Source organism: Empidonax traillii, unplaced genomic scaffold (genome assembly GCF_003031625.1).
Source record: "Empidonax traillii isolate 1590-97213 ecotype Southwest subspecies unplaced genomic scaffold, ASM303162v1 scaffold72:size2462915, whole genome shotgun sequence".
NCBI classification, from domain to species: Eukaryota; Metazoa; Chordata; class Aves; order Passeriformes; family Tyrannidae; genus Empidonax; species Empidonax traillii.
In genome coordinates, this window is record NW_020955265.1 from 1,627,342 (window position 1) to 1,643,849 (window position 16,508).

Consider the following 16,508-nt stretch of genomic DNA (forward strand, 5'->3'; position numbering starts at 1 on the left):
AAGACCCAGATATGAGTGAACTTGGACCTAGTTTGGTATGTTTTGGAAAGGGACAAGGAAAAAGGAAGACTTAAAAACACCGAGCAAGTGTTCAGTGTTTGCAAAGAGGTTGAACCAGATGTGACCCACTGTGTTGCCTTCCAACCTTTCCCCTTCTATGATTCTGTGATATGGGTTGGGAATTACAACAACAACTACTGGTACAGGGCAGGATAAGGGCAATCTGTCACTGGACAGGGCAGAAAGAGGATAGTAACAAGAATGGTTTCTGGATGGCAAATACAGGAGTCTATGGGCACCACTGACAATGATGTAGCAGAACTGTTCTGCTGCTGGAAAAATAAGTCCATAAAGGAACTGGAGAAGAGTTAGGCATAAAAAAAAATGAAACATGAAAGGTGACCATAACTACATGACTGTAAATAAAGCAGCATATGGATCATTTTAGTAAACCAGATGCTTGCTTTAACTTATGTAGAGGATACGAGGTTACTAATTTGCCAGAGAATACATCATGCTTGCTAGGATGGCTATAATGCAAAGAATGGCTTTCGGTGCCAAAACATGTAGCTGATTAGTATCTGTGCAAAATGGTTTTATTTTGTAATCCATATTTTTAATTTTTTTTCTTTCCTTCCAGAGAGCTGAAGTGTTTGTTGCTTCCCACCTTCCCCCACCCCTCCTCCCCTCACCTCAAACAAATTTTAATGCCTTATTTAATTTCCAAATTGATTTTTCTTTCTTTGAGCTGTTCATCTTTTTCAGATATTCTAGAAAACAGACATGGGTAATACTGTGAGTGAATTAACTAGTGCTTTTTTCCTTTTTGGATTTACTCTCCACGGTATGAATGGCAACATTTTTTTCTGAAGTGACTTTATACGGCTTTTCTTCTGGCAAGCCTGGTTCAGATGTTGCCAGCAGTTGTGGTCTCACTCTGGTGTTCCCAGGCTTGGGAAATCATACTTTTGCATTAAATCATGAGAGCTTTGGTGTTACATTCAAGGTGTTTCTAATTTCTTCTGTCAGTCAGCTGATGAGTCATACATGGAACTTGAAATCTATTATTTTCCTATTTTGGATGGATAGTTACATTCTGTAACAAACCCAAGTGTTTTGTTTTCTTTAGCTACCTGAGAAAGTCAAGTGTATTGCTGTGTCGTAAGAAAATACGCAGCAGTTTTCATAAGAAAGATGCTGGAAATATCAAAAATACATAGAAAAAAATGTTTGTATGCTGGTAAAGTTCCTCTTTCATTAGGATCTAGCGTGAAAAAGAGGAATGAAATGACTTCTAGTTCAGGTCTCTCCTTACTATTATGATGTCCTACCTTGCCTCTTTCTGCTTTGCCTAAGGAACAACAATTTCCTTATTTTATAGCTCACTGCATTTTAACACCAAAGGTGACAGAACTCCTTTACCGAAGGAAAGAAAAAACAAACAACCAAGAACCAAACCAGACAACCAACCAAAAAACCTAAAGAAAGGAAAGAAAAAATGGAAAAGGGGACTGTTGTAATTGGAGATGAGATGAATCTCCCATTACAGCTTTGAGTGATGCAAAGCAGAGTGCAGTATCTGCTGATAGATGGTAGAAGGCAACATTTTGAGTGTATGTGGGTAGTTAAAATAACAATCAAGCATCTGTGCATCTGAAAGGGTATGTGTGTCTGTCTGACTGACTGTGTTCTCCCTAATCTGTATTTTTGAAAATGTGTTGTACTTCTAAATGTTTTTTAGGCCTGAAGTGAACTTAGAGAAATACACAGGTTGCCTCAAAGACATTGAAATTTCAAGGACACCATATAATATACTGAGTAGTCCTGATTTTGTTGGCCTAACCAAAGGATGCACACTGGAGGTTAGTCTGATTTCCATGTATTTTGGCCTTAATGGGTATAAATGTTTTCTGGTTTCTGGTTTTATGGCATAATAGATTAATTATATAAGGCATATTCCTTAAATAAGAATCTAACAAAATCAAACAAGGACTCTAACCTGAAAATCCAAACAGTTATATTTAAGAGAAAGAAATAATAAATCTTTCTGATTAGGAAGTAGACCAATTTTCCAGATCCTAACTTTTTTGACAGTATCCCAGGCCACTTGAGATATCCCTGTCCCTAAAGTGTAGGATTTTCTGCATCGTATAGCAGTGATCTAGTTTTGTTTCAGCTGACTAAAATGGGCATTACTGAAATGAATGACAACATTGCAAAAACTAAAAAATTGTGATGCATGTAAAACCCAAGGATTTAATTTTTTTTTTTTTTTTAATTTTTCTTATAAAGTCATTCACTACATAAAACCTGAGGTATGAGCACTTAGTATTATGAGCTACCACTGAGCTGGAAGGCATGTTTCTTACCTATCATGAAGAATGTGCAAAATTGATGTTATTTTAGCTTTAAATACAACCCAGGACCATTTATTTTCAGGTATTGCTGCTTACAATTAGCAGCCTTTCAATGAATATAGAATTCAAGGAATCTGATCTGAAATTCAGGAGGGAATGTAGTAATCTTCCATGGAAAAGTCTTCATATATAAAAAATACTTTCAGTGACACTTGTCTCCCAACAAATAGCAAGCAGATGTAAGAATTAGAGTTCCATATCAGATATCACTACAGTAAATCCAAATAAGTTGCTGTTACCCTGATGCTCTTCAAATATTTATTTCCTACAAAACATTAAAAATTTCCTTTGAACATTATTGGAACTTGGCCAGGCCAAAATAACGATGAGGTCCCTATTTTTCTTTTTTTATCTTTTGTAGCTCTGGCCCTCATCAGAGCAAAAAAGCACATAGCAACAGGAGTCTCGAACAGGATATTTGACTAGATGGATCTGTTATGAGATCCATATTTTAAGATTTCAAGTTTGTGATAAAGCTAAAATGTAAACAAGCAAGTTGCTCAAATGCTTTTAAATCTTATTGATTTGGTTTCAGCAAACCTTTGATACAGAGGTTCATGTTTGTTCTCATTTATTGTAGATTCTTTACGGAATCGGAAAGAATGATAGCTGTGTTAATTTTCTTCTGTTGCTATGAATCTTAGAAAGTACTTTGCTTTTAACATTATTTTGTAACACTTGAGGTTTCAGAGTATGAAATCTAATTGGATTAACTATTTTGTTAATAGTTAAAATAGGGGAAAGAAATACAGTATTCCAAATGTACAAACAAGATATGTAGGAATATTAAGAGGCAGTGAAGTAAAGGCTGATATGCCCTCAGTTTTTTAAATGTCCTCATATTTCAGAGGAAGGTGAGCACCACCAGCAGTGATTTTATCTGGCATAATCTATTCACTAGACCTGAAAACAGTTCTGCTGTACTTAAAAAATGGTACACTACTTCAGAAGAAGTCACTGTTTCTATAGACTGGTCTTCCACAGCTGGAATAATACATAAATTGGCAGCAGTGACAGAAAATCTTCAGGTGTATGCACTGATTTGTTATTTGATGACACATTCTACTCCTTAAATTGTGTTAATGGATATCAATGTCCAAAGAGTTGGACCATGTGCAACAAATGCTTCATTCATGAGTCTGAGTAATAAAGACAGCAGTGGTTCGTAGTGAAGCAACAATGACTGATAATTGAGAAGTATTTTCTGGGCACTTCTGACAAATAACAGAATCTAGTTTATGTTCATATTGGCTGTTGTTACCTATTTTCATTATTTAAGAGAAAAGTCCAACTGTATTAACTCAATGGAAAACCTTCATATTAAAAAACCTCCACCCTTGAGCAGTTATTTTTAATCCAAGAGGATATATTGGCATAAGACTGGAACTTTGCCTTCCTGTAAGACAGGATTCTAGGAATATTCTAATGATGCCAGGTGTAAACAGGTAAATTATTATTTGCACAACACTTCGAGAAGTAAATTGGTGTTTGTTATCACTTCCCATCTCTTCACACTGGTTATATTTACATAGTTTATTCCTTTAGTTAAGAAATCTTCCTGTGGGTTGATACTCTTGCTTTTAATTCTACTAATGACCTTTCCTGTCCTCTTCTTCCTACAGAACATTTATACAGTTAGCTTCTCCAAGCCAGGTTTTGTGGAACTGCAGCCTGTCTCTTTTGACACTGGCACAGAAATCAATCTCTCCTTCAGCACCAAGAATGAGTCTGGGATCATCTTGTTTGGCACAAGTGGCACAATTGTCCCCCCCAGAAGAAAGCGCAGGTACACTGCAAGGAGAGCTGACCCTCTGAGGAGAAGACGCAGACAGACAGGACAGGTATGAGGAACCCAGCAAAAGATAAAGAAAACACGGAATTTTACTGAACTTCCGTTCAGTTTGTTTTAAGACACTGTCAGATGTTCATAATCAATTCAGTGCTCGGGAATAAATTATTTCTAATGCTATCCTTTACCAGATAAAGAATCTGGTAGAAGCTCAGAATTGGTTTTTTGCACTGGAGTAACTGTTTCTCTTACAGATTTACAGTAAGGCATCCATTGCTTATTGCTAAGCAGCAAATTTGGTTTTTTATCATATTTCATGTTGGTTTTTTTAACCAAACCTAAATAATCCTAACCAAATCTCATTCCGAGGACTATTTATGCACTACTAAAGCTTAGAAACTGTCTCATTCCTCTTCATAGAGATATAAATGAGGATCATTCTAATTCCCCTGAGACCAAAAGAGAAAAAAGGAGAAGCTGCTGAAAGTAGTGTAAGATAAGACTCTTGTTTGGGACCACTGCACTCGAGTGCTCCAGCCTCTCCTTCTCTCCCACAAAATAAAAATTTCCTATATAAATCCATAGTGTCCCAAGTGACTAACAGGTAGAAATGTGGTTGCTGTCAAAAATTATTCGAATCTTGATTAAATCTTGATGATAATCCTAACAGACAGACATACTACGACAGCAATAAACAGAATGTTTTGATGTTTTCTTTTTTCAGCACTTCTGGGAAATGATATTTCATTATTCTCCTTTCTGCCTATTTCAGAAGGGAGCTCTCAGTGACCTGTAGTAACACACTGCAGGGACAGCACGTTGTAATGGCTCACCTGCATGACATTGACTTCAGGGCAGGGGCTCCTTTATCATTTTCCAGCTCTTCAGGTCACAGAAGGGAACATGACCACTTATTGCTATAGTAACTGGAGGTTAGATCCTGAAATCTACTACAATATGATTTTGTTGCTGGAGTAACCACTGGCATGATTTGCCAGCCTCCAAACTCAAAACTCATACTGAGATCAATGCTATTCAGAGCTTGATGGGTTTAAGACCAGTTAATGTAACAACAAAAACCAGAAGAATTGTAGGTTAGAAGCCTCCAACCTTCCCTGAAAATAGGTATGCAGAGAGTTAAATCTTTTGTTGAAGTTTTCCGGCATGACCTCCTTTTACCCATTCCTCATTACAAAAATAAATGTAGCAGCAGAACTGAAACAACGGTGTGTTCTCTATGGGTGAGAATTAAAAAACCAGTGTAAGACAATAAAACATACACACTAATGTAAAACTAAGTGAAATAATTTCTTTCCAAATGCAGCTTACCTTTTCATACCAACATATACATTGCAGGCCTACTATGCAGTGTTCCTGAACAGAGGTCGACTAGAAGTCCATATCTCCACTGGGATGAGGGATCCCCACAGAATCACCATTAGACCAGAGGCTGGCGAGTTTCACGATGGCAGAGCACACTCCGTCCGGATAGAACGAGCTAAAGGGTAAAAAATTCCTGAAAGTGCTACAGACCACACAGCACAGCTAATTCAACAAAGCAAATCTACTGATGTCTTTGGCAATCCATATAAATACTTCTACTGAGACAAAAAAACTAGTGTAATTCCATCATTATCCAAAAATTTTTAGAAGTAAGTTTCTTGTAGTGCTTACTGGTCTGCAGAGCTGGGTTTACATGCTTTCCTAGGCTATCAACCTGTTCCTCCAGAGACCTGTATTTGTCTGAACTGGCATCTTTAATCTTTTGATTCTTGGCAAATATATTTTCTTAATAGTGTCTGTAAATGAGAAATACTGCTGTGGTACAGTAAATCACCTTAGAAAACATGTAAAAATGCAGACACGTAGAAAAACCTACCATTTACAAAAAGTGTAAACAGCAACAGCATAGCAGCCTGTAGTCTTTTTGAGATGCCATGTGCTGCTGTATGTACATGTGGTTACAGTGGTAAATATGGTAAAACAGTGAAAGCACACAGTCCCACAGTCATTCTCATTGGAAAAGCCATCACAGAGCTTCTCAGGCCATGTTGTTTAAACAGAATTTCCCTTGAATTCCTTTGCCTTTTCTCAGACATTGTAAAAATTTCTTATTACACTTCACTGTTCAGAAAGTGACTAGAAACAGCACTACTGTAGTGTGTAGGACTCAGGCAGTCATTATTATTTATTGCCTGGAATAGCCCTTCTTCCAAGCAGGGTTTCTTATGGACATTTGAACACATAAATGTGGACGTCCAGTGGATTAGAGTACTATGCATAATGTTCTATGTTGTTCAAAAAAAAAAATCAGAAAGATGTGGCACCCAGCATGTTACACAATGCACTTATGCAAGCACACTGAAGACTAAGCTTCACCCTCTTACCCCCACAGCACTGCAGCCTTCTTGAGCAACAATTCCCATCTGTCTACTCCCGAGGTGCCCTTCTGTCCTCTCTGTAATTTACTTTCCTTTGTTTTGTCCTTTATCAGTATAACTTTCTGACTGCATTTCCATTTTATTGTTAAAAAACCTCTTGTAAATAATGCCTTCAGAAAATATGTCTCCTCTACTTCAGTGACTAAAGTCAAAACACAAATTCTTTAGGAGAAGAAGTTATTTTGGAAATGGATGAATACTTTTTGTGATACATTTTATGTCACCATGACAGAACACAAATATGCAGCTAATAATTAAAGGCTCTAAACAAAAAAGTAGGTTCTTTTAAGTAGTGCTATGACAGGTACAGCAGTTTGACCTTGTTAGGGTACATGTGAGGATACATCAAGGCACAATTGTTGTACAATGCTATCCAGTGATGATGCTCGTTCAGATGAAACCTCTGCGTTTTCAAAGAAGCTTTGTTACAAAACTAGTTGTCTGAACTCTGCAGTTTCTGTAACCTGAAATGGATGTGAAAAGGTATAAATGAAGATAAACCCTTCCCCCGCTCATCACAAACTCAAGTTTTATTTTATTAAATGTGAGGAACACCCTGTGAAAACTCTTCAGAGAGATAATTGTCCATATAATTATGAAGTATTTGCTTCCAAGGTCATTATAGGATACTATATAGCAGACTAATGTACATAATTGCACGTTCTGCTTGGACCCAAAATGTTTACCATGGTTAGCCATGGCTCCATGGCTAATATGCAACAGCACAAAGGATAATTTGAGTAATGACAGTCTGATTTCTCTACACTTCCTCGGAAGGCAGTGGAGAGAAGTGTCCTCTCTGGGACACTGCATAGAATCTAAATTAGTCTGTTGCTCTGAACTGCCTCCAGAGAAATTTCACTCCTTCTGTTTCCTAAGAGATTATCCTGAAAGATAAATCTCTTAATACCTTCTTCCTTCAACCCTTTGAAAACTTAATCACTTTCTTATTCAGCAGCTTTCTAGACCAAATGAATATATCCAAAACTATGAGGAAAGTGGACAATTTGCATGTAGTACAGCAGTCATGTAATTCAGGTACTTAACTCACTATCCAGTTCTCTCTAGGACTTGTGTAAATAAGAAAGCCAAGTATGTTACTTGTGAATATAATCCTCTTTACAATAAATATTTTCAGTATTCATTTGCTGACATTTGTAATTATAGTTAAAGAAGAACACTGGAGTTCAATACAATTTTGAAGTTGACAAACGTGAGGTTATTTGCCAAAAACTGATGGTCAGTCAGTGGTGCTCTGCTTCAGAGGCTTCTACCTTCCTCTGTTCAGCCTTACCAGTATCTTCTATGGGACTGCGTTGTCTTTGACTTTTGCCATGTGAATTACTCATGGGAATGAAATATAGCACCTCTATCAGTACATGGTGAACAATCAGCAATATTCCTACTCTGCCATCTCCCCCAGAAAAAAGCTTGGTTGATCCTGCAATCAGAGCAGTCTGTAGCAGTGCTTGTGCCCCAGCAAGATAACTTGTACAAACTGGGAAATAGGGAGTCCAAACAAAATGTGACCCTGGGCTATTCTCATCCTGCTGAGCTCTAGGTGATTATATCTACCATCACAGTACAGCAGGCTTGGCCCTTACTGGGTCATTGTTGCCACACCACAAACACTTCTTCCTATACAATAACAGTCTGGTATTGTCAGCCCTCCACAGCACAGTTTTGCTAAGCTTTGTCAGACAACTAATAAAGGAAGCACAGCAGTGGCTGAAAACCCTCTAGTGTTTAATGTGCATTTAATGTGAGCTGCTAATTACATAATTTGGGTTGCTCAGTGTTACAACCAGTGTAGGAGTAAATGGGGCCTGCAAAGGGGTAATTTCAATGCAAGCAATGCCCAGAGTAAAATATCTGTTTCTTTGCTTTCAAACCTTTTTCACAGGATGTTCACTGTTCAAGTTGATGAAGACAAAGTCCAGACTCAGAGGTTGCCTTCAGACCAGCCCATCTCTGTTAAGAAACTCTTTGTGGGTGGTACTTCTTCTCAGTTTCACATTGCACCTCTCCGAAATATACCACCATTTGAGGGCTGTATATGGAATCTTGTCATCAATGCCACGTAAGTCTCACTGATGCCAACAAACGCCCATTTAAGGAGGTCTGGTTGACTACCTTGGGGGCCAGAAGAAAGTTCATTCTTGCAAGGAATCATACTAGGAGGAAATCCTAGGATATGATCTGGTTTCTTTTAATGCCCTTCCTTGATTTTGTCTACAATATACTCTCCAAAGGCTATGCAATAATTAACCGTTTTACAGACAAGCCAACACTGTCTGTTGATCCATAAAACCAGAGAAATTAAACAATAACACTGCAGTAAGATGTGCATCAGTGATACGTATTTAGGGTGTACTATAACACTTCGTTTAAGTAAGGTTCACCTCCAAGAGTATACAAATTTTGAGAAGCACTATGGGAATCAATTTGCTTTGTGGGAAATGCGGTAATCTGGAACTTTTAAGTAAAAAGAAAGGGAATGGTGAATAAAGTAAAACCTTTATGGAAAGTTCCAGTGTAAATCTTTCTTTCAAAAATCTGAAGTACCTAAATGAGGATCTCATCACCCCACAGTCCATCACTGTATATCAGAGAGGACTTCTCTGCAATGTGATTGAAAGCAGCTGAGCTGGTAAAGTTTCACAAGGAGGATGGCTGTCTCTCTGCACTGACTGAAGGAAGGAAAGCCAGTGCTATGATCACCTCCAATTTAAGTGTTCTGCTTTTGTACCTGTACCTACCTTTACAGGATGGGATGAATCCTGGCTTTTCTGTCCTGTGAAGTGAAAATACCCTACAGCAAATAACTATTCTTTATAAATTGGTAGTAAAAAGGTGGAAAAAGTAATAACAGACATCAATTTCTTTGTGTGTTCTCAGCCCCATGGACTTTGCTCAACCCGTGTCCTTCGAAAATGCAGATATTGGCCGATGTCCCACTCTAGAACCAGAGGTTAGGCCACCTGAGGATGAAGATAAACCAACTCATGCAACAGTCCTGATCCAACCTGAACCAGGAATTAATGGGGAGAAAGAAGGGCCAAAGATTCCTCCTGCTTCTCCTCCTCCAACACCATCTCTATCTTCAGCCCCTGTAAGTGTAGGTCATTTCAGTCAGGTAAAGTTTTAAAAGTTTCTTTCTCTGAGCAAAATTGAAGGGTGACCCATGAAGAATAATGAAGCACTTTGCCACAAAAATAGTAACAATCCCGCATGATACTGTAAAGGGAACACCTTGTTGCAGGTCAGTAAAACCTGTGGATAATGGAGAACTGGTTGATGTCATTTGCTTATCACAACAGTAATTTAAAGAATGAAATAGCATTAGAGTTCTCTTTGGCTTGCATGCTTAGCCATAAACCCTTACACCCCAGAATGTAACCCAACCACTATCTGCTTGGGGTTGGAAGGGAAATTTTCCTATGGGAAATCTGTGTCATTATGGTTTCTTGTACTGTTTTGTTATGCAGATAATAACAGTCATATTAGTGACAGGATGAAGAAAAAGGTAAACCAGGAGATCTGTTTGATATGGCAATTTCTCCCCTGCTACTTCATAACTTTATTCAGGAGACTTACAAAATGAAACTCCAGTCACTACTAAATTGAGCTCATCTGTTCTTATCAGTAACCTTAAATAGCTAGATAATAACAAGCAACCTTATACAACAAAATTGAAGGAAGAAATTTCTTCTGTCACAAGTGTAGTACTTTTGTAAGTTGATGCAACATTTTTACTGTCCAGAAAATATATGCTTAGATATCTGAATATTAAACTGAATAATATATATACTGAAAGATATTACTGGTGGCAAAATTCTTTGCATGTTGTTAAACCTGCATACAACCCACAGGTTTATGCAGGCTATAGTTAAGTATGACTGAGGTTTCCAGAAAGTGTGAAAAAACTGCACATTCCCAAGTTAGGAGCCTGTTTACACGAGCAGAATTTACGCTACCATAATAAGACAGTTCTGAGAAGTTAACAACTGTAATATTTAACTTTCCTTTTTATATATATCTATAGCAAATACAAAAGAGTCAGTAATCTTGAAAATTTCTCACAGATTTGCTTCAGAGAATCTTTTAATTATTTTGGGTCAAGTTAAATCTTTGTTCCTGTTTCCCACCTCCTCATTGACACAACATTACAGAACACCAAATTTGTTTATACTGGGGGTTTTTGTGTGACCTAAAGATTAAAATTATCAATTAATTGCACGAAGGACACCAAAAAAAAACCCCAACAAAAACAGTTGTAATTTTCAATGAGGCTGCAAGTCCATAAGAGAGACAAAGGAACCTGAATTCATTGCCGCAGTCACTCCCAGTCAACAGTCTTGTTTTCAGAACACGTATCTGGTTTTCCTCAGACATAGGAAGGATTTCTATGAAAACTGGTATAAAAATTGGTCCAAACCCCCTAACTCATTAAGGTTATTTTGTATTTGAGATTCATGACCACCTTCACTGTCCGGCTACATATGGCACAGCTTTATCTAAATGAACTTTTCTGACAGTAGTGAAATCTCCACATCACACGCAGCCATCTGTGTGCCTGAAAATGGAAGCCTTGGGTTCAACATAGGCAAGCTCCGTCTTAGTTATTAAGGCACCCGAGCCCCGCAGTTATAAACGTCAGCCTTTTAATGCTCTAGGGCAGCGGGTTTGATTCGTTCCCACAAGGTGGAGTAGTTGTAACGCAAGGGTTCCAATGTGGCTTTGTTTGGAGCTGAAAGCAAATTTACTGTACAGTAAGGCTACCATAGAAAGATAAGGAACCAGGCAACAACAAGGTAAAAAGGATTGTCCAGTTTAATGGTCACTGTAGTGAAGGAATGCAGACATATTATCCCTTGATCAAACCTTTTAAACAAAACAAACCAACACAGAAGTGCATGAAAGAGCAAGTGCACACTTTCTAAGAGTATAAGCACTAACTTTTAAACAGCAAAATTGGAAGGAATAGATCTTCTCATTAATATTGGAAACTAGTTCCCTTGTAAATAGGTGAGTTTTGTATATCAACATATCTAGAGCCATGATAATTTGAGATAGGAATTCAAAATAAAGATCTAAGTAAAACACCATTACTCCACTTCTCTCTTGGAAAAATTGAAACTGTGTTAGTATGTTGAATACTAGAAAGTATTTTAAATAAGGCAAAGTTTTGGTTAGTTTACATTCATGTAAGTAAGTTCTCCAAAGTATTTTTCAGGGAAATGTTGCAACAAATAAGTAACTACAGTGTGGTAAAGAGAGAATACTCATATGGCAGTAAATTATAGAGAATCTCAGAGTAGGAAGACTGTATATGGAAAATACACAGCAGGAAAAAAGTATTTTAACAAAGTAGGCTTAAATAAGGTATCTGTTCTATTTAAGTCCTCTTAGGACATTTTCTCCATTATCCATCTTCATGAAAAGGAGAGGGCAGTTTAATCCCAAATGAGAAAAAAACCTACCCTCTACTAAAACCAAGACAAGGTTGAGGAGTAGGACATTTGGGAAATAACATCCATCATCAGTCTGCTGCCCCTGCTTGCTATAGATGCCAAAATGTTTCTCAGCATTGAGTAACTGCTGCTTCTGCCTCATGTTATTCACTGCTTCCCAGGATTCACTTGCCACTGAATTGAAGAGCGCCAGCATTACCTCTGCATTTGACTCCGTGATGGTATCTTCCGCTATTTCTTCAGGCATTACTGCATTGTTTTATTAACAGTACTTAGTGAACTGTGGGGACTGCTTCAATGCTCCCTTTTTCCACTAATTGCTTTCTTTGTAATTGCTAATACAGCAAATGAGAATGTAGAGAATGTGTGACAGTCCACCAGTGGGCTTTTCTGTTCTTATTTCCACTGCCAGACATACCTAGTTTCTTGACCTCCCGTTCAAGTCCCTGACATCTGGTAAGACTGAAGTAAAGTGCAGCTAAAGAGTTCAGTCTTGAGACTCATGTAGTATGGAAGATTATTAAACAGCCAGGACACATTAAGGCCATTACTGAAAAAACAAAGCTGAGATATTTTAATCCATGCTTAGTGCAGTCTTGTGAAGGCTGTAAAGCTGGCAGTCCTTTGATAAAATAAAGGCAGACACAGGCTTTTGCATAAAATCTGGGAGTTTTTTAAACATGCCCTAATGATTTTTTCCCTTTTAGTTTTTTCCCTTTAAAATCTTCAAATTTTAGCAAGTCCAAATGTTATTGAAAGTATTATATGCATAGTATTACTATTAACATAGTTGTTAAATTTCTAGATAAGCCCACAAAGCTTAAAATAATTCAAAACTTTACACTGCATTATGGGAATATGATTTTTTTTTGTCTGATTTGGTGATTGCTGGAAGACTGATGTCACACATTCTTCATCTCACTTGATACTACTGAATTTTCCCTATTTTTCCCCCTCCATTGCATATTGATGTGTACTTGTTATAATGCATGGTGCTCTTCTCTGTCATATTCAAACCAGAGCATTCATTTCATTATGGAAAACTAATTTTTAGAAGTGCTCTATACTGTTGTGGAGATTTTTGTGACGTGTGAAAGCAAAAAATACAACATTACTGAATGAGTGAGGGAAAGAAATTTCCTCTTTGCAGCTGAAATCTCAGTGCCTGAGTCACTCATATTTTCAAAATGTTTCACAGAAAGCTATATGAAAGCAAGGCATTGCACCTTGTGCTTTGCAGGTCCCTGCTGAGTCAGGGCTCAAATAAGAGACTGTCGCCAACCCAAAATGATAGCAGACACAGTGTTTAAAAACAGAGCTTGCAGCTGTTTTTTTCCCAGTGGTATTGTCCTGATATTGTGTTGTGTTAGATCCTTTGAGTAGTTTTTTCACAATACTCTCAGTGGGAGGCAAAAGCTAGACATGAGTAGGAGCTGGTAATTACCATGGTCTCACATTGCCCCAGGCACCCCTATACAAGAGCTTTAGGGCCAGAGAGTAAAAGACCTAGTGAAATTAAAAAGGGAAAATTATAGTGGGCAGAAGATATTTTACCTTGCACCGCTTCAAGATTAATAGAGGTGGAACAGACAGGGAGGGGTTTCTTTCTTTATTCCCTCAGTAATGTGTCTACATTAGACAGCTCAGGAAGTTCAACAGTTGTTATGTCTATCCATCGGTTATTCAGATTCCCTTATTGTTTTGGGGGGCCTTTCACCAGCACCACGGAAAAGAACAGCACATTAAACAAAGATTATAGTTATAAAACAATACAAAGAAGTAAAATGGAGGACTCATTGAAAGGTGCAGGATCTGAAACTACTTTTAACTCATTATTTTTAAGGTGACTACATTGCAAGTCACCAACAAAGCTTCGCTTTAAAACTTCGATCTTGCTTCATTTCTGTAAGAGGGCATCCTACTGTGTAAAACTCAGTTATGGGAGCTAAGAGTACACTGAGCTGCCTGGAAATCACTTAAGACTCTTGTAAATGCCCACTGATTAAAGCGTGAAAGCAGCAATGTTCATATATTACTTTTATTTGCTTTTACAGCCAACTTAATGAGCTCTGCTTTTACACCAAGTTCCTGTCATACTGGTTTATAACTGTAGCTGGTGTGATGAGACGCCAACACACTGGAAAATTGCAGGGCCAGTCTCTCAACTAGGTAGAATATTCTGTCCTGAACCATTGGAAGACTCACAGCCTATACACAGCTGAGACAGATAAAAAAACATGAAGTTTTTACGATTGCTGTATATTTTGCAGGATTCCTGTGCTGCTGACATAGTACCATCCATTCTGGAAGGTGGAAAGCAGTTTGGTCTTTCAAGGAACAGCCACATTGCAGTTGCATTTGATGACACCAAAGTGAAAAACAGGTACGTTGTTTGTTTCAGCAATGACTTTTGGTGGAATAATGTCAAAATAAAATGCCCCTCCTAATACTTTCAAAAGCATCTCCCAAAATTATGGACATGATCTGAAAAAAATCACATCCTATGACTAATTCATTTCATTAACAAAACCTAAAATAGCATTAAAGCATGAAATCTAGGCAATGAATTGCCCACCTAAGTAGCTGTCACAAAAACACTTTACCTCTTTCTTTGGGCACATGCAGATTGCAAACAGATTATCAGAAAAACAAACAGAAGAATGGATCCATGTCATGCAAATGAGTTCATAGGTTGCTTTTTCAGAAGAAAGTTTTTTTTTTCAGTAACTTGATAATTTCTTTTAATAAGAAAAACTTTTTTCCCCTTTCCTCCAGTAGTTAAGATCAAGCTTGTACAGGAAACAGGCAAAATGACATCACCCCCTAAAGTGTAACAATATATACATATAGATGTTGACATGCCAAAGAATTTCAAGAACTATGTATAAAAATGTAGCTATTTTCAATGGATTTGTGAAGCTATAACTTGTTAGTTGTTCATTTTTCTCTGAAGGTACTTGGTCATTAACAAATATGCCATGTCCCACCACTAAGCACTTCTGTTACCTTATTGTTTACTAATCCATAAGGCTCACACTTATTTTTCCCTATAAAGATGTTGTACTGCGTATTTTCACATATGCTAATTTTAGAAAAGTAGGAATGATCCTGGCCTGATCATTTTCATGCAATGATTTTTCACATTTATATTATCAACTACTTTCAGGTACTGACTTCGCAGCCCAGCTTGAGATAGGTTAGTGAGGTGTTGCCAGTACAACCTTAGCATCTAGAGAATAGAAAGAATTTCTTCACAGCTTCTCTGCTGTAGAGGAGGTTCTTGGCATTACCATTCTGTCTGAGGGGTCAGCAGACCTGCTCAGACACAGCCTCATTTTCTGTTGGGAGAAATCAGAATAAGTATTTTATATCCTCATTGTAAACTCTTCTCTCTGCATCTTTAAAAGTTTTGCAACCTGTCTTCAGGCAATACAACTCATTAGAAATTCACCATTTGCCAGCTGTCACTACAGCTCTCTCCTCTTTGTGAGCGTTGTGTGGATGATGAATAACGCTGCTGGAATTTTACAAGTGCTGGGATTTTTCTAGCTTCTACAGCTGCAGCTGAGAATTATATCTTGAAATTCTATGCCAAGATTGCAGTTTTGTATTTCCACAGTAAAGTGACTAATGAACACTCACGTTAGGGATCAGATATGTGTGAAATGCAAGTTGCAGATAACCAAATTATTTTTCTTGAACTCTAATGGACAAGGAGAATTGGCCACTAACTGTATAATTTTTTTAGGGGAACATAAAAAGGTAAAGCAGATGAATTTGTCTACTCCCTGACTCCAAATATCTTTTCCCTGCTTACGGTTTTCCTGTTCGTTTGATTTATAGACTTACAATTGAATTTGAACTCAGAACAACAGCTGATTCTGGCTTGCTATTTTATATGGCCCGCATCAACCATGCTGATTTTGCTACAGTTCAGATAAAGAATGGTCTGCCTTACTTCAGTTATGATCTGGGGAGTGGAGACACCAACACAATGATTCCAAACAAAATAAATGATGGCCAGTGGCACAAGGTATGATAGTCTCTAATGCTATGTTATTCTTTGCAATGCTAAGAGTGAGCTTTATTTTGCCTTAAGCTGTTTTCCAATGTAACTTACACAAGCCAAACTTTACAACTAAGATTTTCTGGAAAAAAAATCATCTAGCAAAATTTGAGTCTTCAGATTCAGTGGTACACAGAAATTTGTCCTTCAGGGAACATATTTCTGGACATATTTAAAATATGTCCCATTTATGGTAAGGAACTGCAGGAAATGTTCCTTCCTGCCTAATAGGGCTCAGGTGAGTACCAGCTCATGATGATGGAATACATCATTAAAGCCAGTTGTTTCTACATTAATAATGTCATTGTTAAGCCATAATGC

General features: G+C 37.6%; 1 protein-coding gene across 1 annotated transcript in view; it reads left to right on the forward strand.

The window, feature by feature from the left end:
• The window catches only part of LAMA2 (laminin subunit alpha 2), a 270,298-nt gene that overhangs the window by 244,313 nt on the left and 9,477 nt on the right, over nt 1-16,508 (forward strand). Inside the window, exons 52-58 of the mRNA XM_027880560.1 lie at nt 1,742-1,862; nt 4,040-4,258; nt 5,563-5,711; nt 8,551-8,727; nt 9,546-9,783; nt 14,392-14,504; nt 15,965-16,154. Coding sequence (XP_027736361.1) covers nt 1,742-1,862; nt 4,040-4,258; nt 5,563-5,711; nt 8,551-8,727; nt 9,546-9,783; nt 14,392-14,504; nt 15,965-16,154 — 1,207 coding nt within the window. The remainder of the gene's footprint in view (nt 1-1,741; nt 1,863-4,039; nt 4,259-5,562; nt 5,712-8,550; nt 8,728-9,545; nt 9,784-14,391; nt 14,505-15,964; nt 16,155-16,508) is intronic.